This window comes from Homarus americanus, unplaced genomic scaffold (assembly GCF_018991925.1).
Source record: "Homarus americanus isolate GMGI-L3 unplaced genomic scaffold, GMGI_Hamer_2.0 scaffold34581, whole genome shotgun sequence".
NCBI lineage: Eukaryota > Metazoa > Arthropoda > Malacostraca > Decapoda > Nephropidae > Homarus > Homarus americanus.
The window spans coordinates 759400-784088 of record NW_024719123.1 but is presented as its reverse complement, the minus strand read 5'-3'; the positions used below and the strand labels follow the sequence as shown (position 1 = coordinate 784088).

The window sequence follows — 24689 nt, the reverse complement described above, 5'->3', positions numbered from 1 at the left end:
AGCCCCTGGGGTCTTCAACGACATGGCTGGTCCCCTGGGTGCTCCAACGTCTCTTGTAGGACCCCTGGGGGTGGCGCTGAACCTGGGAGGGCTTCTAGGGGGGCCTGGGGGCATCACCGCCCATGGAGAACCCCTGGGGTCACCATTGACTCTGAGAGGGCACCTGGGGCTGCTGCTGTCACTGGGAGTGCCCCTTGATGGGCTGAGGTCTCTGGAAGGGCTCCTTGGGGCGCCGTTGTCCTTAGAAGGGCCCCTGGGGGCATCGAGGCACCTGACAGGGCCCCTGGCGGTGTCCCTGGCTCTGGCAGCGCCCCTTGGGGTTTCACCGCCCCTGAGAGGGCCCCAGGGCGCGTCGCTCTCTGTGGGAGGGCCACTTGGAGCTCCCGGTGTCTTGGACGGCCCCTGGCGGCTCCACCGCCCCTGACAGAGCCTCTGGGAGCACCGCCGTCCCTGGCAGGGATCCTAGGGGTGCCACCGACCCTATGAAGGCCTCTAGGAGTGCCGCTGTCCCTGGGAGGGCCCAGTATACGCCGATGTCCCTTGGAGGGACCCTGGGGTCTGCATGGTCTCTGGGATGGCCCCTGGGTGCACCCCTGTTCCTGGCATTGTCCCTGGGGGCACCACCGCCTCTGGGAGGGCCACTGGGAGTGCTGCGGTCCCTGGAGGGTCCCTGGGGGCGTCCTGTCCCTGGAAGGGCTTCTGGGGGCACCACCGTCCCTAGAAGGGCCCCTGAGGGCGCCACCGCCCCCGGCATGGTTCCTTTGGGCGCCACCAACCTTTAGATAGCCCCTGGGGGCGCCACTGTACCTGACAGAGCCCCTTGGGGCACCGCGGTCCCTGGGAAGGCCCTTGGGTGCGATGCTGTCCCTGGGAAGGCCCCTGGTGTCGTCCCTGTCCATGGGAGGGCTGCTAGGTGCGTCACCGCCTCTGGGGGAGCCGCCCCTGGGAAGGCACCTGGGGTCTCTGCCCTGGGGAGACCATCTGAGGTCACCGCTCTTGGGGAGGCCCCCCTGGGGGCACCACCCATGGGGCACCGCTCCTGGGAGGTCCCTGGGGGCACCGCCTCTGAGGAGGCCCCCTGACGAGGCTCCTGGGGGCGCCGCTCCTGGAGAGACCCTGGGGGCATCTCCGCCCCTGGGATGGTCTATGTGGGCGCCGATGTCACTGGGAGTGCCCATGAGAGCGTCGGCGCCCCTGAGAGGCCGCCTGTTGTCGTCGACGCCCGTGTGAGGGACCCTGGGAGCGCCGCCATCCTTGGGAAGGTCCATGGGAACACTGCCCTCCATGGGAGGGTTCCTGGGGGCGAAGCCGCCCCTGGAAGGGTTCCTGGGGGCGTCACCACCACTGGGAGGACCCCTGTGGGCGTCGCCGCCCGTGATTGGAACCTTTGAGGCGCCGACGCCCCTGGGAAGGTCCCTGGGGGCGCCTTCATCACTTGGAGGACAGTTGGGAGCGAGATGGAGAGAGTGTGAGTGAGTGAGTGAAAGGAAGATTGAGAGAGAGGGGGCAGTTCCCAACACCTTTTCTACCTCTTTATTTACTTACTTACTAACTGACAATACTTTTCCACACGAGATTATTTTTTTGAAGAATCCATTCAAGTTACAGATCACCACAAAAGTGTACGAAGATCTCTTCGATGACGCAGCTATGTCCAGTCTTCAGTCATCTGTGTTATGGCAGAAGCGGTAGACTCTCTTTAACACATCAACAATGAAGCACCAAAAAATCATTATACAATATTTTACTTTTTATGAAATGTATTTTTTTTTTCTTGTACCCTCAGCCCGCAAAATAAAATTGTTCGCTAACCATGTTCTTTTTTGCATCTCTTAGGCATATTTAAATACGTAATGAACAACGCCTCTGCACTACAAGCATTTTACATCTAATTAATGCCACACTAACTTTGGAAATTCATAAAACAAAATTGGAAGAGCTTTTAAAAGTACAGGCTCTGTGTCCAGGTACAAATGATTAATTCAGTGTTCACTATTCCACACCTGTTAACATGTTATACTCAAAGGATTCTTACACCTGTGCACGAAACGACCATTGTTTTCCAAAACGAAACACTTTAAATACGACACGAGCGATCCTGTGGAATGGCTGAGTTATGTGACGAGAGATGAAGATCGACGCTGGCCAGACTGAGAGGCGAGATAGTGGGTAATATTAGATGTTCCTGATAGTCTCCTTTGCATTATTCATTCCGTATCAAGTCAAGAGGTGAGGGAGTTCTGAATTTCGAGACACTTCCCTTACACCGTGGTTCAGTATCGAGTGTATAGTCAATACTTACACTTCAAGGGTCATTATAACGTCAAAATATAGTTAATAAAAGTGAATGTTAAAGTTCTATTGATTACTATTTTCCTTTGGGTTTTCTTCACTCATGTATAAAGTGTCTCGGAGTTACCACACTCACAACACTCTACTATGCAGAACTAACAGGAACCACGAGGGATAATCTGGGACCACTACGAACCACTGGGGACCACCAGAGACCACTGGAAACCATCAGAGACCACAGGAGACCTTCAAGGACCACCAAGGACTGCAGAGATATTTAGGGACCACCGGAGACCTTCAGCAACCACCAGGAATCTTCAGGAACCACTAGGACCCCCAGAGAACTTCAGGGACCACCAGGGACCTTCAGAGACCACCAGGACCCCCAGAGAACTTCAGGAACTACCAGGGACCGCCAGGGACCACGGAGGACCACCAGAGACAACGGGGAACCACACCCAAGACCACGAGGGATCATGAGGGACCATGAGGGACCACCAGAGACCACGAGGGACCACCAGGGACCATGGAGGACCACCAGAGACCATGGGGGACTACCAGAGATCACGAGGGACCACGAGGAACCACGGAGGACCACACCAAAGAGCACTAGGGACCACCAGGGACCACGGTGGACCATCAAAGACAACGAAGGACCACCATGGACCAAGTAGGACCACCAGAGACCACAGAGGACCACCAGAGATTACGATGGACCACGAGGGTCCCCACAAGGGACCACAGAGGACCACCATAGGCAGCGAGGGACCAACTAGGACCACAGAGGACCACCAGAGACCACGGACGACGACCAGAAATCACGAGGGACCACAAGGGACCACGGAGGAACACACCCGAGACCACAAGGGACCACCAGGGACCACGGAGAACCACCAGAGACCACAAGAGACCACGAGAGACCACGGAGGACCAACAGAGACCACAACGGAACACTAGGTATGTTCAGGAATCACTGGGGACCTTCTGCAATCACCAGGGATCTTCAGGGACCACCAGGGATCGCCAGCGATGTGTCCCTTGGTGTTGCACTTGTTACACACATAGTCACGGAACCGGCAATTTCCTCTCTGATGCCCGGGTTTTGAGGAAGAGAAGCATTTGTATGTGTAGAAGGCTTGACCTGAAGAATTTCCTTCCCTAGCAGTGGAGTGGTTATACTGCTTGGGCATGGCCCTTGCCTTGCACACTGGCTGTGGTGACTTTCTTGAACGCTGGACTTGATGCACCGAAACTTCTTCATCACTATCTGCAGCTTGAACTCGGTGAACAGGCGCATTTTGATTCCAGAACTGCTGCGTCTCAATGGCAGCAACCTCATGAGCTTGGGCTATTTGCAGACATTCTTCAAAAGATCTTTCGGTGATAATCAGCTTCTTTTGGGTCTCAGCACTGTGGATCCCACTTACAAACTGATCCCTCAATGATCTGGTGAGGAACTGGCCAAAATCACATGTTGCAGCCATGTGTCTTAGCCTAGCACTGTAATCTGCAATAGACTCATTTATTTCTTGAATGCATCTGTGGAATTCAAAAGTTTCAGCTTGTAGTGGTCTGTCAGTAATTTAATTAGTTCATCAAAAGTCTGTTCCTTGGGTAACTTTGGACTGCATAAATCGTGTAGTAATTTGTAGGTACTCTTACCCAGGACAGGTATCAGGACAGCAACTTTTCTTTTACTAGCAGCCTGAATTGTGGCATCATTGGCATCAACTGGATAAGTGCTAATCTCATTTGCACAGAAATATTGCTCTAGTCTCTCAATGTAACTAGTGAAATTTTCTGTGGAAGGATCAAAAGAATCAATATGGCCAAGCAAGCCCTGAACTGCCATTTTGGGGTGGCACAAATGTTTTGAATCAGGCTGATTCTTCTAACTCACCCTTCTCTCCTTTATACTTTAATTTACTCTTCTAAAGTGACTCTGGTAATACTGTAAGCCTTACTGTACAAAGCAATTCCATCGTCGTCGCCAAATTCTGTGGTGTCTTCATTTCTTCAGGCTATTTATGTAGGAGAGATTGAGGCACAGTCTTCTAAATCCCATGTTAATTTCCTGCTTCCTTTGCAGTGAGTCTCCATATAAATCCACCTCCCTACAGTGAGTCTACATATAAACAATCAACATTTAAAGTAAATAATACAGTTGTTGCTGTAATAATAATATATTATTCCTTTATACAATTATTTGTACAGTAATATATAACAATTAGACAATATGCTTCCAATATCTTTTCAGGCGGTAGTACAGTACTTCCCTGTTTGACAGCTGCCTACTATCTACTACCTGCAGTAATAAAAAAAATTATTTTGTATACTGTATCTACCCAAAAATACGAGAATAACAATAACGCAACTCACAGCTTGACCCAGTAGGGGTAGGATATCACCAACACTAAACCTCCCTCACTGCTCCACTGACTGCCCCTTCCTCAATCTGCACACTTGCTGTCTATCTAACGCATAAAAAAAATCAAGAAAATACTATACTGTATAACTTTGGTATGGGAGGGCAGTCTGAGCTCTCCACCACAAGGGGATGAGCAGGGGTTGGCTGAGTAAGGCCCTTACTCTGCGCATCTCTCTTTAAGATGGCCGCACCAGCTGACTCCCAGCATGCAAAATTTTAAATTTTTGCTCGGACCCAAATTCGCATAAGCGGGGGACGCTTTAATAACCAAAATTTATGAAATTCATATACGGAAATTTTCATATCTCAAGGGTTACTTGTAAGTTGGATCGCATATATTTCACCACCAATTATAGTACAGTACAGTACAGTGCATCCTCATATAACGTTGTCCTGCTTAACGTTTCAGTACTACGTCGCTAGGCTTTAGAGACCAAAAATTCGTTTACCATCCCAGTGATCCAACACTACTTCGTTTTGTGTGGTCACGGATTACTTTCTACAGCGCATCACCCGCTCTTGCCTAAACGTGCATATATGCTCTCTCGGCTCGGCGCGCTGCCCTCACTCGCAGAACGTGACTGCATCCCCAAGCGACGCCAAGCCAGTATCTGTTACAACTTCACATCATTCGTGTGTGCTTAAGTGCTTTTGCTCTAAAACTGTACTATAACCATTTGAAATGGCTACCAAGCTCCCATCAAGTGCTACTGATGCTAGTTTAGTGAAGAGGCAATGTAAGATTTGAAAAATGGGAACATGCTGTGGACATAGCCACTGTGCTTGGTCTAACCCCCACAAAGGTGTGTACTATCAGGACCAACGCTGACAAGATTATGATTAGGGTTGGAAGTGGTACTACTCTCAGTGCAACAAAAAACAACTCGTACTAGAAGCGGTGATAGAAAAATTGGAAAAGATGCTGGCTATATGGAAGGAGGACCAGAATCAACGCAATGCGCCTTTGAGCCTTATGGTTATCCAGCATAAGGCCCGATCCTTGTTTGATGACATAAAGGAAGAAGAGGGTGAAGGATCGAAGGAAGAAACCTTTACGGCCAGCTGTGGCCGGTTTCAACGATTTAAACGCAGGTATAACTTCCACAATATTAAGATGACTGGTGAAGCTGCGAGTTCAGATAAGGTTGCTACCGAGAAATTCCCACCAGAATTCAAACGGATTATCCAGGAAGGAGGCTACTCATCAAAGCAAGAGGATGCCTGAGAGGACCTACTGTATATCTCCAAGGAGGAGAAAAGAGAGCCAGGTTTTAAAGCGGCAAAAGACCACTTGACACCCTCCTCCTCCGCTCCCACCCTCCTCCTCCGCTCCTGCCATCCTCCTCCTTCGCTCCACTACCCACTCGCTCTACTACCTCCACCCATCGGTGAGTACCAATACAAACTATATATATATATATATATATATATATATATATATATATATATATATATATATATATATATATATATATATATATATATATATATATATATATATATATATATATATATATATATATATATATATATATATATACTGTATATATATATATATATATATATATATATATATATATATATATATATATATATATATATATATATATATATATATATATATATATATATATATATATATATATATATATACAGTATATATATATTATATATTTCATTAGCCCAATAAAGCACACGGACTTCTACATACAATCAACACCTATTTTATAAAGAAATGGCAATGATTTCCTGTACGTATATGTAATGTTTTTCATGGGACAAAGGGAGGCTGGGGAACGTAACTCCCTTATTTTATCCATTTCTTATGGGGGAAAATTGATCTGCTTAATGTTGTTTCGTATAACGTCGCATTTTCAGAAACAACCCCGACGTTAAGTGAGAACTTACTGTACTGTACATTAATTCTTATGGGGAAAAATTCCACATTATAAAATGTTTCATGCAAGTCACATTTCTCAGGAACACATCCCCAGTGTATAATGAAGACCCCCTGTACAGTACTGTACTTTTCCCCTCTGCTACTCAGTCGTTTAATCCATCATTCTTTAGTCACATCTATAAGTAGCCTTTACCAGCAAATTGCTTGGGTTCTTGGTGCTGTATCACTATATCATACAGCCACACCCTTCAAAATTATTATCAACTAATTCACTACGGGGACGTCACTAATTTTTTGGCTAACGCTACACGTTTTTAGTTAGCTGAGGTGGTACCATACAAAAGGTGTTAGACGGCTAGTTCAATTGAGGAGTCCATTAGCTCGCTTTTGATATATGTGCCACTCTTAATTATTTATAATACTTGACATCTTAACTATGTCATATGCAAAGAATGAGATACCACTATATATAAAAATCAACTTTTCTGTGTTACTCAAGACTATCTAGGATTACTGTACTCATGAATGATGCCATGCTCAAGAATGTCCATATATCAAATTAATATACAATAGCAGGAATTTACTGTCAGCCCTCACTCTTCTGGGGGTTCAGACCAACAAAAAGAGTCTTTACATACTGTATAGTAATACAATGAAATATTGTACTGTACCATAGAGACAAAATTTAATGACCAAGCAGTACTACTAAAAAAAAAATCCTCAGATTTATGTAACTTTATCTGAAAAAAAACAATGTGAATACTATTTTTCTTGAAAAAAAAATGAGTACTGATGTTTGACGAAGTGTATAATGTGTGAACATGTGCCATGCCAGCAAGTGTAACTGGTGTAAATGTAGACAGTACAGTATTGGGATAGTTCATCTTATAACATTAAATATGCAGTAAACACATGGTTAAATTTTGCTGGAGTAAGGAGGGAGGGATTAAAAGTTATTAAATTTTATGAATTTTATTGTAGTTTCTTAGGCATTAATACAGTAACAACAATTTATAAGGGGTAAGGGAAGCTATATTATTAAACTTGTGTTCAGAGAAGTCTAACAAGACTGTTACCTCAGTAATTTAATACAAGTGACCCATCATCAACCATTCTACTTTGTGCAATTCAAAGGTCATGAGGGGAGAGGTCGTAAGGCTTAATGTTTTACAATTACCACTAACTATTATTAAACATAATGTAGATAACATATATAGGATTCACTTTGTGATGACTATGGTAATTATGTACATTTCTAATAATCAATGGTTTGTTTGTCCATTGCCGTGATGACCAGAATCTGCTCCAAAACAGTGAGAAACATTCTGCACATTTCATGTATGATGTGTTCTGGTTGGAGTAATGTTAGGCACAGAATATGACCTGAAGAAAGCAAAATTGGCAATTAAATGAGACTTGACAAGGTGCCATTACCAGTTTACCAACCTGCACCTTCACCGATTCGATAATGCTCACTCTAATCTGCAAACACGACATCATATTTACACAGTTATTCAATAAGCTCAAGTTAAAAGCTGTGTATATTATTCTGCCATAAACACCCAAATGATGTGATTACTTTCCTCATGCATCCATACGGAAGGTTCTGGACAGCGTAATTGCCTTCTGCCACAGTATAATGGCCGTCTTGCAGTCTACTGGGTATTAATCATGCAAGATCCACGAGCAAATAACTTATCAGACAAGCTATTTATCAAGGCATTACATAGCAATTAGTATACTTTTAAAAAATACACTGCTCTTGATAAAAAATAATTCTCTTTACAAAGAAATCACTTACAGGGTAGGAAGGAAAAACACGTTAATTTCTTCTGGTATTTATTCCTTTATATGAATGCAAAATACATTAATCACATTACAAAATGGATGGCTTCAAGAGTTTTAAACTATGGACACAAGTAACAGTGTCTGGTCCTTATGTATAAATCAAATCTCTTATATGTGAACATCCAGTCAAATTGCAGGACAATACTTGCTATTCAGGGGACCGTAGGCACATCTTAGACTACCAGATTTAATGTTCCATACCATCATAGCCATTTTCTGGACATGTGAAATCAAAAGTAATGAAAAGACTTCTTGTCTTTGCATAAAAGTTTCACTACAACGGAAGAACTATGTGTGTATAGATGTCATCAAAGTTCACTAGGAAGGTGACAACTCATGTTTGTAGTGGTCTAGTGCATATAAATGGCCTTCCACATGAGTTATTTCCTCTTGGGCCAGTTGATGCATAGTTAAATGTGATCCCCTGAGGAGCAAATAGTGTTTCTTGTTAGAAGTTCTAGATACCACTGGACATAAACTCTATACGAGGTAATAACTTCAAATACTAATGTATGCAGGCAATGGGGACTGAGTACCTAGTTCCTATAAGAGTTGAGTTAAGGCTCTTTCTTACGTTATAGGGAAAAGCTTGCTCCAAACTGCACAAAATGAAAGTGAAACCCAATTAATTCCCACTGGAGCACTGCCAAGAGGTACTACATGGCGGGAATAAGAAAATAATTCATTATTACAAATCATAGTACTGTATAAAACTTTTAACAAAAAATCCTGTTTGGGCCTCACAAACAAAAGACCCACCATATGTTACCCAACATCTCTCTTGCATTGAGTGGCAGGCTTTGGCAGATTCAATAAGAAAAATAATGGCCATTTATAACAAAACTGGGCTGCATGGAATGTCTACTTGACCTACAAAAGCAGGGATGACTGCAATAAACTCTTTCTCAAAACACAAGTAGCCAAATCACACTTTATGAACGTTTATCATAGGTTTGTAAACCTAAGTTGATTCAAACCAAAGCAGAACACAAATACAAACTATTTCCAAGCAGATTTTGGCAATCAATTTCTATTCATTAGGAGCATTTCTTTTTCTTGACAAAGTACAATGTCAAGAAGGTAAACAAGACGTGAAAAGTGTGGGAAAAGGGCACTGTTAATCCCAGATGTGTGTGTGGGGGGGGGGGGCTCTTCGGGTTACAGAAAGTTCTGGCGAGTGTCCTTTGTCTTTCTTTTAGTGGTGACAACGATACCTTTGTACACGGACAATGGCTTCAATTATCAGGTACAGACATACAAACATACAGGGAAGTAACTTAGATGTTAACTTAACTGTGATTGATCTCAGCAATGCCTTTCACTAAATACATCCTAGGACCAGTGCATACAACCTCTCCTCTTAAAATATTCCTAAATTTTCTCTACATGACAAGTGGTTTACATGACAAAGGATAAAATACAATCTCTACTACATGGCTAATACAAAGGAAAAAAAATCATGTTAGGGACCTTCCTCAAACCAAACTCGGCTAAGTAAACATCTCAAGTACGTCCCACAGAGAAAAACAGAGCTAAGCAAAGGGCAGAATAGCCTCTACGTGAAAGAGTACAACACCGAAACAGTCAGGGTCTTAGCACAGGAGTTAAGGCAGGAAATATGACTACAACCCTCATAGAAAGAAGCTTTTTGACAGAGAGAGAAAGAGAGTGTGTGAGAGAGAGATTGGACTGCTAGAGGCTGTTGAAACTGGAAAAGCTGATCTAGGAGGCTAAATCTTGTGGATAGTTCTTTATAGTTAAGGTAGATGGTTTGTCCTACATTAAGTGGGACATCTTAAGAGGAGCAATAGAAGGATCTAAGAAATTATTATAGTAGAAGTAGTACTTGGGGGTGAGATGACAACATTTATTAGTAATCCATATGTAGAATAACATGAAACAAATATTATGACAATAAAATTGTACAAAAATACATCAGTGATTACTTTGGAGCTAGTTTATTTAGTCAAATACCTGAATATTCATAGTTAATTAGTGGACGTTAGGCTTCCAAGACGAAGTCTAAATATTGACGAATTTCCCCTTCCATAGATATCATTTCTTTCCAAATGGCAAGTTTAAAGTGGAGAATCTACTATCATATTAGGTGGTGATTTTAAGCAGAAGGAAATCAAAGTATGCAAGTCTGGTATGATCATCAACTGAAACACTCTGGCTTGAAGTAAAAAACTATACAGGTTATGCTTTTGATTAACAGTTACTTCAAAATATTGGATGGAATCCTAGTCGTCACCTGTGAGGTCATTCCACCAACAGTGCTCTTTAACAGGTTTGCTGACCCATGCCATCACTGAAACATGTATGCCCTATCAATGCAGACTCCCTTTGTGCTACAAGGAATACTCCCGAGCATTGTTTATAATCCCCATCAAAAACATTAATTAGCATTTACAAGAGATGTAGTACTTCTATAACAGATGACATTTAACTTCCGGTCCAGCTCGGCAGCGTACGACGACGACAAGCCCAACACTTTAGCGGCAATCAGCTAAAGTTCTACGTCATGAGCATCATTATTACGAGAGGCTCCTTAATCCTACAATATACATTCTACATCACTTGTGTAACAACTTCTCTTCCAAATTAGTCCTTAAAGTCTACAATTTTAGCCTTGTTGCATGTGTGGTAGTGTTGTGTCTGCTTCATCAACTTGAGAATCTGATGATGGCTGGACTTGTTGCTGGTGCTCAATATCTGCGGCCCGTTTGACCTCCGTACTCGCGCACGCTGTCAAGACAAAAGGTGTCAATGTAAATAAATGGGGTTCCGGTACCACCTGGCACTATGATGATCTTTGATAAAATATTTAGATAATGTAGTTATTGTTACCTAGTCTGATCATGATCAAAGTCTGGCCTGTAGTCGTGCTGTCCTCCATACTCGCGCACACTGGTGGGATGAAATAAAAATATAAAAAGTAACATAAGATGCAAACATGCATAATGTGGCGGACAAAAACAAACGAGAAAGTCCTCCAAAAATAGGAAGGACTGTTCATATTTACTCTGAATAAATAGTACTGGTTGAGTACTGTACTTCCATAATGCATATGTGCACCAGGATCTACTTATAAAATAAAGGTGGAGGGAAAATTAAAAAAGCATCTTCATTAAACCAAGTGTAAATTTCCTTTTTGGGAGGGAAAAAAGGGAATAGTTTGTGATCTGGTTAGAAAATTTTACTGTACATCATTTGTAAACACACACACAAAATTTTACTTTCTGATTTGAGACTTTTTTATTTCAAATTCTGGACACTAATAGTTGTCAAGTTTTCAAAATATATACTGGATAACAAATTTAAATATTTGTATAAAACAAAAATGGTGACTTGCTGTATAATTCTTAAGAAGAAAGTCTAATAAATCCAATCTAAATTGATTTACTGTATTCACTAATATTACAGTTACTAAAGATTAATGCAGAATACATTTCATATTACAGTACAGTATCTTGTCTGAAATAGCTCAAGAGGAGATACCACAAATAACTACAAGAGACACCCTGAAACCCTGTCCACAGCAGAAATTTATTTAAGATAAGATATAGTGAATGTATGTATGTACAGTAGCTAAAACAACTATCTGTGCAGGTGGGGGTCGATATGCTCCAAAATTTTACGTGTGACTAGTGACAGCCCTCATGTACCAAAATTTACCGTCCATGGTCTCGTATTGCTTCCCACAAAGTATGCACAGATAGTTGTTTTATCTACTGTGCTATACAGTACCTGTATATTAGTTACATATATGGAGACATGGTGTTCAATATTTTTGTCAGCTATTATTTCCTACTATGATACTGTTAACAACCTGCTTATTTTGGGTTTGTTATTCCAGATAGCCCACTCCAAGTTTAAGCAGGAATTCAGTAGTGTGAGCTGCACTCATGAGCAGCAGCAGTAGCAACAGTAGCAGTAGCAGCAGCAGTAGCAGAAGTAGCATTAGCAGAACCACCACCACCACCATGCAGGTTATTGACTGATGCAGTAGGAGGATTAGTGATTTCTTGTTATCCAGCACCAAACAACAAAATCACTAGTCTTCCACACCACATAAGCCTGCTGTTAGTTGAGTGCACTTGTTAGTTGAGCGTTGTTAGTTGCTAACTCAATTAGGGGTTAGTATAGCACCACCAAAAATAATGCAACCAGCATAGCCAAATACAGGAGTAACATACATTAGTTCACTTGGAAAATGATGGGGAGACTTGTTAATATAAGTAGCTGATCTGATTCACACAAACCTTCAATGAACCACATCCACACTGTAGCTGTACCATCAGTTTGAGGGGGAATACCAACCCTTACTTTAAACCCACATATTGTATTAATATCTAGGCTGTTTTTCACTACTTTGTATGGTGATACTTCTATGAAAAAAGACGCAAGGCTTTGTCTTGTTCAGATGGGTTGCAAAGTTATAATCCTGGCCAAAACAACAAGCAAAGGTACTGCCCATGAAGGTTAATATTGCATTCAGAAATTTAAGATACTGGTAGCTTTATGCTTACAGAAGAAACTGTCTTATGAGAAAACAACGTCTCAAGTTCCTAACCAAAAGGAAAACATATTCAATTTACACTTGTATAATTACCAAAGTCAACAACAAAAATGTCAATGTTGCTGACATTTTCAGAGGCTGACACACTACCAATGCATCTTAACCTCTGCACTAAAAGCTCTACGCTATCTTCCTCCCTAAATCACAGGGTCAACACCACGTGCTGCATATATTATCTGGTCACATGCCACCAACGACTTTTACCATTACCAGTCTATTACCATTACCATGCAGCATTAATTTGTTAAAAACTGCAAACAAAATGAGCGAATTATATCAAAATAGCGAATAGTTATACTGTATATCCTTTATATATAATCAATAATCAGCAATCGCAAGTACAGAGTACAGTAATGAAAAAGATGAGTGTGTTCACGAATATGTTTTCCCTTTCAACATTATGTCTATCAACTGGTAGAAAACTAATATAAAATGTCAGTAGCATAGTTCACTAAAAATCACTAAAAAGTAGGTTGAAGCTGTGATAACAGTATAGCATCAAACAAATTATACACCTGTTTGATGGTGAGATCTCATGATGTTAGGTAGAGGTATAGCCAGAAGAATTTAATTTACTTCTATTACAGATCAGGAATGAAGATAAACCTTAGGCTGAAGCAGAAACCCTTAAATTACACATTAAATTATGTGTTTAACAAGTTGTTGTGCAAGGCTCTGGGAATGATCAGATATCTATAAACTCTTGTACTGCTCTATTTTTATAAGAACTGAACATCACTAAAATCTCTTTAGTCTATTTCCATTAACTTATTTGGAACTAAACAATTGCTATGATATTCTGTCCATAGTGAGTAAGCTGTTTTCGCAAAAATCATTGGCTTTATATATATTTCCCAAGAATATACATGGAAAAATGGTTGAGGTGTTAGGTTAATTTTTGGTTCATGTTCTGGAGTTTAAAGAAATATCCTTGCACATCAACTGTTAATGATCCTTCTCTTGAACCTCAGTGATAACATCAATACAACAGGTTCCATAAACCTACTCTCAGATATGACTGTACACTTTACAAAACTTCGTTCCAGTAAAACCTACAGAAGAAAACATGTGGTAAGCTTGCACTATGAAACACAACCTAGGGATTCAAAACCACAACAGTTCAAACAAAGAAGCTGTCACATACAATATCCCAAGAATTAAAGAAAAGAGTCAAGTGTCCATCCTTCTACTCTGCTCTAAATATGAGGGTAAGAATATCACCTTTCCATTGCATTCACTAGCTTTACAAGCTCAACAATATATGTACAGTATCAAATTTGCAGTCAGTCTTATTTTATTTTTTGTATTTTTTAAGATTATAACTACAGTACTGTATTGCCTTTTATATCTAATGTAAAATTTAAACTGTAAAAGTTCCAGTAATTTCTCCTAAAGGTTTATTTAACATAACTGAGTGAATATCAGAGTACAGTATTAGAGGAAATTTGATCACTAAAAATAGTGACCAAACTTTAGGATGTGTTGAATCTAAACTTATGCATATACTGTACTGCTGTAATCTAATCAAATTAGCTTATTTTCCAACACTTACTGTGGTGCATTGAATCATCATGGAGACCAATATAATACCACCAAAACACCAGATGATCATAATACTGTACTTATGCTGAGGTCAGCAAGTTAACATACTGTTCTATCATAAATAAGACAATGATTGGGTTCATCACTTTAACTCTTGCAGTAGGAAGAACACTACTAACATGCATTATTGTATTGCATTACTTTGTAAGTCAACATCATACATATTTTCATACTCAAAACAAAGCAGAGGAATTCCATTATTAAAAAGAAAATGTCTCCAAAATATGCTTTGATAATTAAATCCTAAAACACCATATATTTTTAATTTATCAGGAAGTAAAGAAGAGTACCTGTATCACCTGTTTCAGTAATCCATCTACTGGCAGATGAGTCACTATGAGCTAAGTATACTCACCTCTGCTGGAGCAAATACTGGGCATGCTTGATCTGAGGTTCACTTCCATTGATAGTGATGACACGGTCGGTGGCACCTGGCCGTGAGTCCTCAATAGAAATGGAAGCTCCAGAATCGGACCGAATCTTGCGGATCCTTGCTCCACCCTTCCCAATAATGGCACCTGCTGCATCCTTGGTATGGTCACCTGAAATATTGGCCTCAATTGTAGTTCATTAAATAGGCTTGTCTTACTTTCTAAAATACTGTATAGAATACTGTACTGTATACTGCATATCATGGGAAGATTTATCAAAAATGTAGTGCACATATTGTATATTACACTTAAATTACAATACAGTACTGACCTGAGTTGAGGTTGTGGGTAGATCTCCATTGTGTGGGTCACTCCCATTCATAAATGGTTTACCTCCTTTATTCATCATCCCATCAAAGTCACCATTGGGTGGGCCTCGCATGGGTGGTGGTGGACTCGTGGGGGACCCATAGGTCCACGCCTTCCAAATGGAGGGGGTCCAGGTGGTCCGCCTGGTGGTCCACCTGGTGGACCCATTGGTCCTCGACCCATTGGTCCACCAGGGCCCATGTGGGGAGGTCCGCGTCCCATGGGGCCACCAGGGAACCTGCCCTTTGGTGACTCACCCCAACCACCATACTCATTGGCAAAGAACTCATCAAAGTTGTGTGGGTTGTAGGGGTTATTCATACCCTTGATGGGACTCTGAGGATGGAATCACAAACATGTATCAAATATTAAATACATTATTATTTATAGTGGCAAACAATATTAATGTCATGTATCTGGTGCCAGTGCCACCCTGAAGTTGCTCCTGTGCTGGATACACAATCTTATCTCTAGCATCTTACTCCTCCAGATTAAGTCACAGTAACTAATGTAGTGGTCACATGACTGTACAGTTTCTTGGCTAACATACACTAACTTATACCCCTGTATGCCTTATTTTTCGTTTCAATTAATAAGGGGTTACAAACCATTTAAAAAGTGGCTGACAAATGCTTAATACACATCACAGATTACAAGTAAATAGAGTTGCAGTACAAAAAAGTGCTTTGTATTTACTGGTAAAAAAAACCAGGCAATCCTTACTGCACTGTATAAACTTTATGGATATTTAGACTAATGTGAGCAAAACTCTCAACTCTCAAACAGAAGTTATCAATGACTACAAGCCACTGAATGTACTGTACAGTATATGGACTCCTCTTGTCAACAATGGCCAAAACTTCCTTTAAAATTGGACTGGCAGTTGCAAGTAGGATATGACTGTATGAATATCAGGCTCTATGTATTATCTAGCTAATATGTGTGTAGGCATCCTTTAGTTATTAAAAAGATACCAATATAAGGACCTGGATAACAGTACTCAAGAATCTATAACCAAAACTAATACTGTACTAAAACACACAACCCAAACTTTTACAATAAAAGTGAGTACTGTACAAAAAATCTGACTTTCATGTGTTTTAGCTCACAATTTTTAATCCTTTACCCTGCCTTGTAAACTATAAACTGAGATTTAATGATAAAAGTCACCAATCCTTGTAATAATGCCCTTTTTATCAGATCAGTTGAAGATTAGACACCCTTGCTTATACCACTCGAAGATTAACCACCCTACCCAACCTAACCAAATTAAACGTACCCCAACCTAATCAAATTAAACCTACCCTTCCCCAACCTAACCAAATTAAACATACCCTACTCAAACTTAATCTAACCAACCCTAACCTAATACCTCCCACACCAAGATAAAATTGTTATTATTATTATTATTATTACAACACAAGGCAGCACTTACATCTTTAATGAGTTCGATTATCCGGGTGATGGTGAGGACGGCGCGGTCACGGTCGCCAGTGATCTGGATGACGCGGTCCGTTGACTGGGGGCAGCAGTTGGTGTATACTTTGATCTGACCACCACATTCCTGAAACAACAGCAAGAGGTTAGGTTAGGTTTGATTCACAAAATTACGTATGTGATAAAGAATGTGCATTAATATATATATATATATATATATATATATATATATATATATATATATATATATATATATATATATATATATATATATATATATATATATATGTGTGTGTGTGTGTGTGTGTGTCAGAGAGAGAGAAGAGAGAGAGAGAGAGAGAGAGAGAGAGGGGAACTTAAAGGTGGTGTAGCCGTAGGTGGTGGGTGGCGTCATCACAGTGATATGTGCCACATGCATCTCTCAAAATATTGTGAAAAAGTTTACACAGTCAGATGTTACAGTAAACAAGCAATTGTTAAAGAAAACAGTCAGATTAAAGAAGACAGTCAGGTGTCAAAGGAGACTGAGAAGTTAAAGTACACAGTCAGATGTTAGAGTAGACAGTCAGGTGTTAAAGTAGACAGTCAGGTGTCAAAGTAGACAGTCAAGTGCTTAAGTAGACAGTCAGATTAAAGTAGAGTCAGCTGTTAGAGCACAATTTGACAGTCGAGAGGTGCAACTAGAGTCGGCAGGTACAATTAGACAGTCGACAGGTACAATTAGACAGTTTAGAGATACAATTAGAGTCACTACCAGGCCATAGATGCACCACTTCATTACTAAGACGACTGAGACTAACAGGTAAATATTTCCATTAATTTACAAAATATTGATCCTACATGTACAAGTACAGACAATAACACAGGTAAAGGTACTAGTATCGACGACAATACAGGTACAGGTTCAAGTCGAGGCCCAAATATGTAACTGTATATTTTCAGCCTTCCGGTTGCCAAGCTCTTTCAATAAACCGTTAATTATTATTATTATTATTATTATTATTATTATTATTATTAGTATAGTCAACAACACAGGTACAAGTATAGTCAACAACACAGGTACAAGTATAGTCAACAACACAGGTACAAGTATAGTCAACAACACAGGTACAAGTATAGTCAACAACACAGGTACAAGTATAGTCAACAACACAGGTACAAGTATAGTCAACAACACAGGTACAAGTATAGTCAACAACACAGGTAGAGTATAGTCAACAACACAGGTACAAGTATAGTCAACAACACAGGTACAAGTATATCAACAACACAGGTACAAGTATAGTCAACAACACAGGTACAAGTATAGTCAACACAGGTACAAGATATAGTCAACAACACAGGTACAAGTATAGTCAACAACACAGGTACAAGTATAGTCAACAACACAGGTACAAGTGTAGTCAACAACACAGGTACAAGTGTAGTCACAACACAGGTACAAGTATAGTCAACAACACAGGTACAAGTATAGTCAACAACACAGGTACAAGTATAGTCAACAACACAGGTACAAGATAGTCACAACACAGGTACAAGTATAGTCAACAACACGGGTACAGTATAGTCAACAACACGGTACAAGTATAGTCAACAACACAGGTACAAGTATGTAAACACGGTACAATTATAACAACACAGGTACAAGTATAGTCACAACACAGGTACAGTATAGTCAACAACACAGGTACAAGTATAGTCAACAACACAGGTACAAGTATAGTCAACAACACAGGTACAAGTATAGTCAACAACACAGGTACAAGTATAGTCAACAACACAGGTACAAGTATAGTCAACAACACAGGTACAAGTAAGTCAACAACACAGGTACAAGTATAGTCAACAACACAGGTACAAGTATAGTCAGCAACACAGGTACCAAGTATAGTCAGCAACACAGGTACAAAATGGTCAGCAACACAGGTACAAGTATGGTCAGCAACACAGGTACAAGTTAGTCACAACACAGGTACAAGTATGAGTCAACAACACAGGTACAAAGTATAGTCAACAACACAGGTACAAGTATGATCAACAACACAGGTACAAGTATAGTCAACAACACAGGTACAAGTATAGTCAACAACACAGGTACAAGTATGATCAACAACACAGGTACAAGTATAGTCAACAACACAGGTACAAGTATAGTCAACAACACAGGTACAAGTATAGTCAACAACACAGGTACAAGTATAGTCAACAACACAGGTACAAGTATAAGTCAACAACACAGGTACAAGTATAGTCAACAACACAGGTACAAAGTATGGTCAACAACACAGGTACAAGTATAGTCAACAACACAGGTACAAGTATGTCAACAACACAGGTACAAGTATGGTCAACAACACAGGTACAAGTATAGTCAACAACACAGGTACAAGTTCAAAAAGTGTAGTCAACAACACAGGTACAGGTAGTCAACAACACAGGTACAAGTATAGTCAACAACACAGGTACAAGTATAGTCAGCAACACAGGTACAAGTATAGTCAGCAACACAGGTACAAGTATGATCAACAACACAGGTACAAGTATAGTCAACAACACAGGTACAAGTATAGTCAACAACACAGGTACAAGTATAATCAACAACACAGGTACAAGTATAGTCAACAACACAGGTACAAGTGTAGTCAACAACACAGGTACAAGTATAGTCAACAACACAGGTACAAAAGTATGAACAACACAGGTACAAGTATAGTCAACAACACAGGTACAAGTATCAACAACACAGGTACAAGTATAGTCAACAACACAGGTACAAGTATAGTCAACAACACAGGTACAAGTATAGTCAACAACACAGGACAAGTATAATTCAACAACACAGGTACAGTATAGTCAGCAACACAGGTACAAGTATAATCAGCAACACAGGTACAAGTATAGTCAGCAACACAGGTACAAGTATGGTCAACAACACAGGTACAGTATAGTCAACAACACAGGTACAAGTATAGTCAACAACACAGGTACAAGTATAGTCAACAACACAGGTACAAGTATAGTCAACAACACAGGTACAAGTATAGTCAACAACACAGGTACAAGTATAGTCAACAACACAGGTACAAGTATAATCAACACACGGTACAAGTATGAGCCAACAACAGTAAAGTGAGGTATGATAATTGTACACCCATTCCGAAACATTACTTAATAAAATAATGTAGAAAGTAGAGGCATAAATTTAACCAAAGTTCTACAGCAAATGATCACATCTTTCTGAGTTCTGTAGTGTGGGTGGTAGTGGAGGTAGTGTGGAGGTAGTGTGGGGTAGTGGTGGTGGTGGGGGTAGTGGTGGGGGTGTGTGGGGGTAGTGGTGGTGGTGTGGGGTGGTGGTGGTGTGGGGGTGGTGGGTGGGGTGGTGTGTGGGGTGGTGGTGTGGGGTAGTGGTAGTGTGGGGTGGTAGTGTGGGGTGGGGTGGTAGTGTGGGGTAGTGGTGGTAGTGTGGGGTAGTGGTGGTAGTGTGGGGTAGTGGTGGTAGTGTGGGTGGTGAGTGTGGGGTGGTGGTGGTGAGTGTGAGGGTGTGGGGTGGTAGTGTGGGGTGGTGGTAGTGGTGTGGGGTAGTGGTGGTGAGTGTGAGGTAGTGTGGGGTGGCAGTGTGGGAGGTGTGGTGTGGGGGTGGTGTGAGTGGGGGGTGGTGGTGAGTGGGGGGTGGTGGTGGTGGGGTGGTGGTAGTGGGGGTGGTGGTAGTGGGGGTGGTGGTGGTGGGGTGGTGGTGGTGTGGGGTAGTGGGGGTGGTAGTGGGGGTGGTAGTGTGCGGGGTAGTGGGGGTGGTGGTAGTGTGGGGTAGTGGTGGTAGTGTGGGGTAGTGGTGGTGTGTGGGGTAGTGGTGGTGGTGTGGGGGGTAGTGAGGTGGTAGTGTGGGGTAGTGGTGGTAGTGTGGGGTAGTGGTGGTTGAGTGTGGTGGTGTGGGGTGGTAATCGGTGAGTTTGGGGTGGTAAGCGGGTGGTAGTGTGGGGTGGTGGTTGTGTGGGGTGGTGGTTGTGTGGGGTGGTGGTGGTGTGGGGTGGGTGGTAGTGTGTGGGGCAGTGGTGGGAGTGTGGGTGGCAGTGTGGGGTAGTGTGGGGTGGTAGTGCTGGGGTAGTGTGGGGTAGTGTGGGTGGTAGTGTGGGGGTAGTGTGGGGTAGTGTGGGGTAGTGTGGGGGTAGTGTGGGAGTGTGTGGGGTAGTGTGGGGGAAGTGTGGGGGTAGTGTGGGTGGTAGTGTGGGGTAGTGTGGGTGGTAGTGTGTGGGAGTGAGTATTGGTAGGTGTGGGGTAGTGTGGGTGGTAGTGTGGGGGTGAGTGTGGGGTAGTGGTGGTAGTGTGTGGGGTAGTGGGGGGTGGTAGTGTGGGGTAGTGGGGGTGGTAGTGGGGTAGTGGGGGGGTAGTGGGGGGGTAGTGGGGTAGTGGGGGTGGTGGGGGTGAGTGGGAGGGTGGTAGTGGGGGTAGTGGGGGTGGTAGTGGGGTGAGTGGGGGAGGTGGTAGTGGAGGGTAGTGGGGTGGTAGTGTGGGGTAGTGGGGGAGTGGTAGTGTGTGGGGTAGTGGGGTGGTAGTGTGGGGTAGTGGGGGGTGGTAGTGTGGGGTAGTGGGGGCAGTGTGGGGTAGTGGTGTGGTGTGTGGGGTAGTGTGGGGTAGTGGTGGTAGTGTGGGGTGAGTGGTGGTAGTGTGGGGTAGTGGTGGTAGTGGCAGGGTAGTGGTGGTAGTGTGGGGTAGTGGTGGTAGTGTGGGGTAGTGGTGGTAGTGTGGGGTAGTGGTGGTGAGTGTGGGGAGTAGTTGGGGTGGTAGTGTGGGGTGGTGGTAGTGTGGGGTGGTGGTAGTGGGGGTGGTGGTAGTGGGGGGAGTGGGTGAGTAGTGGGGGGTGGTGGTGGTGGGGGGGTGGTAGTGGGGGTGGTAGTGGGAGTGAGTGGGGGTGTGGTGGTAGTGTGGGGGTGGTGGTAGTGTGGTGGTGGTGGTGGTGATAGTGGGGTAGTAGCGGGGTGTGGGGGAGTGGTTGTGAGTGTGGATGAGTGTGGGAGTGGTGGTGAGGTGTGTGTGGGGGAGTGGTGGTGGGGTGTGGGAGTGGTGGTGAGGTGTGGGGAGTGGTGGTGAGGTGTGGGGGTGGTGGTGAGTGTGGGGAGTGGTGGTGAGGTGTGGGGGAGTGGTGGTGAGTGTGGGGAGTGGTGGTGAGTGTGTGGGGAGTGGTGGTGAGGTGTGGGGAGTGGTGGTGAGGTGTGGGGAGTGGTGGTGAGTGTGGGGGAGTGGTGGTGAGTGTGTGGGGGAGTGGTGGTGAGGTGTGGGGAGTGGTGGGGTGTGGGAGGGTGGGGAGTGGTGGGGAGGGTGGTGGGTGGGAGTGGTGGTGAGTGTGGGGGAGGTGGTGGTGAGTGTGGGGAGTGGTGGTGAGTGTGGGGGAGTGGTGGTGGGGTGGGGAGTGGTGGTGAGGTGTGGGGGAGTGGTGGTGAGGTGTGGGGGAGTGGTGGTGAGTGTGGGAGTGGTGGTGAGTGTGGGGGTGGTGGTGAGTGTGGGGAGTGGTGGTGGTGAGTGTGTGGGGGAGTGGTGGTGAGTGTGGGAGTGGTGGTGAGTGTGGGGGTGGTGGTGAGGTGGGGAGTGGTGGTGTGGGGGTGTGGGGGGTGGTGGTGAGTGTGGGGGTGGAGGTGAGTGTGGGGAGTGGTGGTGAGTGTGGGGGAGTGGTGGTGGTGAGTGTGGGAGTGGTGGTGAGGTGTGGGGGAGTGGTGGTGAGTGTGGGGAGGATGGTGAGTGTGGGGAGTGATGGTGAGGTGTGGGGGAGTGGTGGTGGGTGTGGGGGAGTGGTGGTGAGTGTGGGGAGGTGGTGGGTGAGTGTGGGGAGTGGTTGTGAGTGTGGGGAGTGGTTGTGAGGTGTGGGGGTGGTTGTGAGGTGTGGGGAGTGGTTGTGAGTGTGGGGGGAGGGTTGTGAGTGTGGGGAGTGGTTGTGAGTGTGGGGGAGTGGTTGTGAGGTGTGGGGAGTGGTGGTGAGGTATTGAGTGAGGTGTGAGTGGTGTGTGGAGAGAGAGAGAGAGAGAGAGAGAGAGAGAGAGAGAGAGAGACGACCACCCCTACTCAAGTCGTCGTCCTCCACACACCATCAGATATATATATCACACTCCGTAGCTTGTGGCCTCATCACCAAGCTTTTACCGGTTGAGTGAGAATGTTTGTGTGAAGGTGCGTGAGTGCGTGCGTGTGGGCGTGCAGTTGGTGGGTCGATATGCGGGGAGGGGGAGATTCTCCAGGGAATGTGCTCCGCCGTCTTCCCCGCCTCACACACACCACACACACACTGTAAGTAAAGGTATCTACAATAACAGACAAACATACAAACACACCCTTAAATTTCTCGGCAAACGTGTACCAATCAGTACTCTCCTCTCTTCCAACGTGATCACTACATGTACTGTACTGTCCAAGCACCCGAGCGTCCATTAAATAACCATCATTACATCCCGTGTAAAAAATGGCAGTAGAGCGTTAGGTTAGGATTAGATTAGGTCTAGTTTAGGTTAGGTTAAGGGAGGTGAAGTTAGGCGAGGTTATGTGAAGTGAGTCGAGGTGAAGTTAGGTGAAATAGGTGGGGTTGGTTTAGGTGAAGGAAGAAGAGGTTTTAGGTGAGGATAGGTTAGGTCAGATTACATGGATAAGTGGTTACTGAAGATAGGGGTTGAATAATCATACCAGGTGTATTTTTGAGGCAGAGCAGGTGACGGAGGACAGGTGAGACACGTCCCAACATGTCCAGCCACCCACACACTCCCTGCACTATAACTGACCCCAACCAAACCCCCAACCCATCCCCCTGACCCCCAACACAGCTCCCTGACCCCCAACACAGCTCCCTGATCCCCAACACCGTCCCCTGATCCACCATCCAGCCCCTAACCTTAATGGTTAAAGAAACAACACCGGGGTGGAGGAGCAGTATGGGGAGGTTGAAGGAGCAGTATAAGGGGGTGAAGGAGCAGTACATGGGTGAAGGAGCAGAGTAAGAAGGTGAAGGGGCAGTATAAAGAGTGAAGGAGCAGAGTAAGGAGGTGAAGGAGTAGTATAGGGGTATGAAGAAGTATAAGGGGTAAAATGGGCAGTATAGGGGTGAAGGAGCAGTATAAGGGGTGAAGAGGCAGTATAGGGGTGAAGGCAGTATAAGGGGTGAAGGAACAGAGTAAGGAGGTGAAGGAGCAGTATAAGGGGTGAAGAGGCAGTATAGGAGGTGAAGGAGCAGGTAGAGGTGAAGAAGCAGTATAAGGGGTGAAGGACCAGTATAAGGGGTGAAGGAGCAATATAGGGGTGAAGGAGCAATATAGGGTGAAGGACAGAGTAGGAGGTGAAGGAGCAGAGTAAAGGAGGTGAAGGAGCAGAGTAAGGAGGTGAAGGAGCAGTATAGGGAGTGAAGGAGCAGTATAAGGGGTGAAAGGAGCAGAGTAAGGAGGTGAAGGAGCAGTATAGGGATGAAGGCAGTATAAGGGGTGAAGGAGCAGGTAAAGGTGAAGGAGCAGTATAAGGGGTGAAGGAGCAGTATAGGGGTGAAGGAGCAGGTAAGGAGGTGAAGGAGCAGTATAAGGGGTGAAGGAGGAGCAGTATAGGGGTGAAGGAGCAGGGAGGTGAAGAAGCAGTATAAGGGGTGAAGGACCAGTATAAGGGGTGAAAGGAGCAATATAGGGGTGAAGGAGACAGAGTAAGGAGGTGAAGGAGCAGTAAGGAGGTGAAGGAGGAGCAGTAAGGAGGTGAAGGAGCAGTATAAGGGTGAAGGACAGTATAAGGGGTGAGGCAGAGTAAGGAGGTGAAGGAGCAGTATATAAGGGATGAAGGAGCAGTATAGGGTGAAGGAGCAGAGTAAGAGGTGAAGGAGCAGTATAAGGGATGAAGGAGCAGTAT

At 43.8% G+C, this 24689-nt stretch overlaps 3 protein-coding genes across 3 annotated transcripts in view; 1 reads left to right on the top strand and 2 right to left on the bottom strand.

Moving 5' to 3' along the window:
• Nucleotides 1-113: 113 nt before the first annotated feature.
• On the bottom strand, nucleotides 114-1286 carry LOC121859924 (basic salivary proline-rich protein 2-like). The gene has a single exon (XM_042356883.1). It carries the CDS (start codon nucleotides 1284-1286, stop codon nucleotides 114-116), a length of 1173 nt encoding a protein of 390 aa, XP_042212817.1.
• Nucleotides 1287-2778: 1492 nt separating this feature from the next.
• On the top strand, nucleotides 2779-3249 carry LOC121859923 (proline-rich protein 2-like). The gene has a single exon (XM_042356881.1). It carries the CDS (start codon nucleotides 2779-2781, stop codon nucleotides 3247-3249), a length of 471 nt encoding a protein of 156 aa, XP_042212815.1.
• Nucleotides 3250-8442: 5193 nt separating this feature from the next.
• Nucleotides 8443-24689, bottom strand: part of LOC121859937 (heterogeneous nuclear ribonucleoprotein K-like) — a 113825-nt gene continuing 97578 nt past the window's right edge. Inside the window, 6 exon segments of the mRNA XM_042356899.1 lie at nucleotides 8443-11216; nucleotides 11319-11378; nucleotides 15008-15184; nucleotides 15344-15488; nucleotides 15491-15728; nucleotides 16828-16956. Coding sequence (XP_042212833.1) covers nucleotides 11177-11216; nucleotides 11319-11378; nucleotides 15008-15184; nucleotides 15344-15488; nucleotides 15491-15728; nucleotides 16828-16956 — 789 coding nt within the window. The 3' untranslated portion in view covers nucleotides 8443-11176.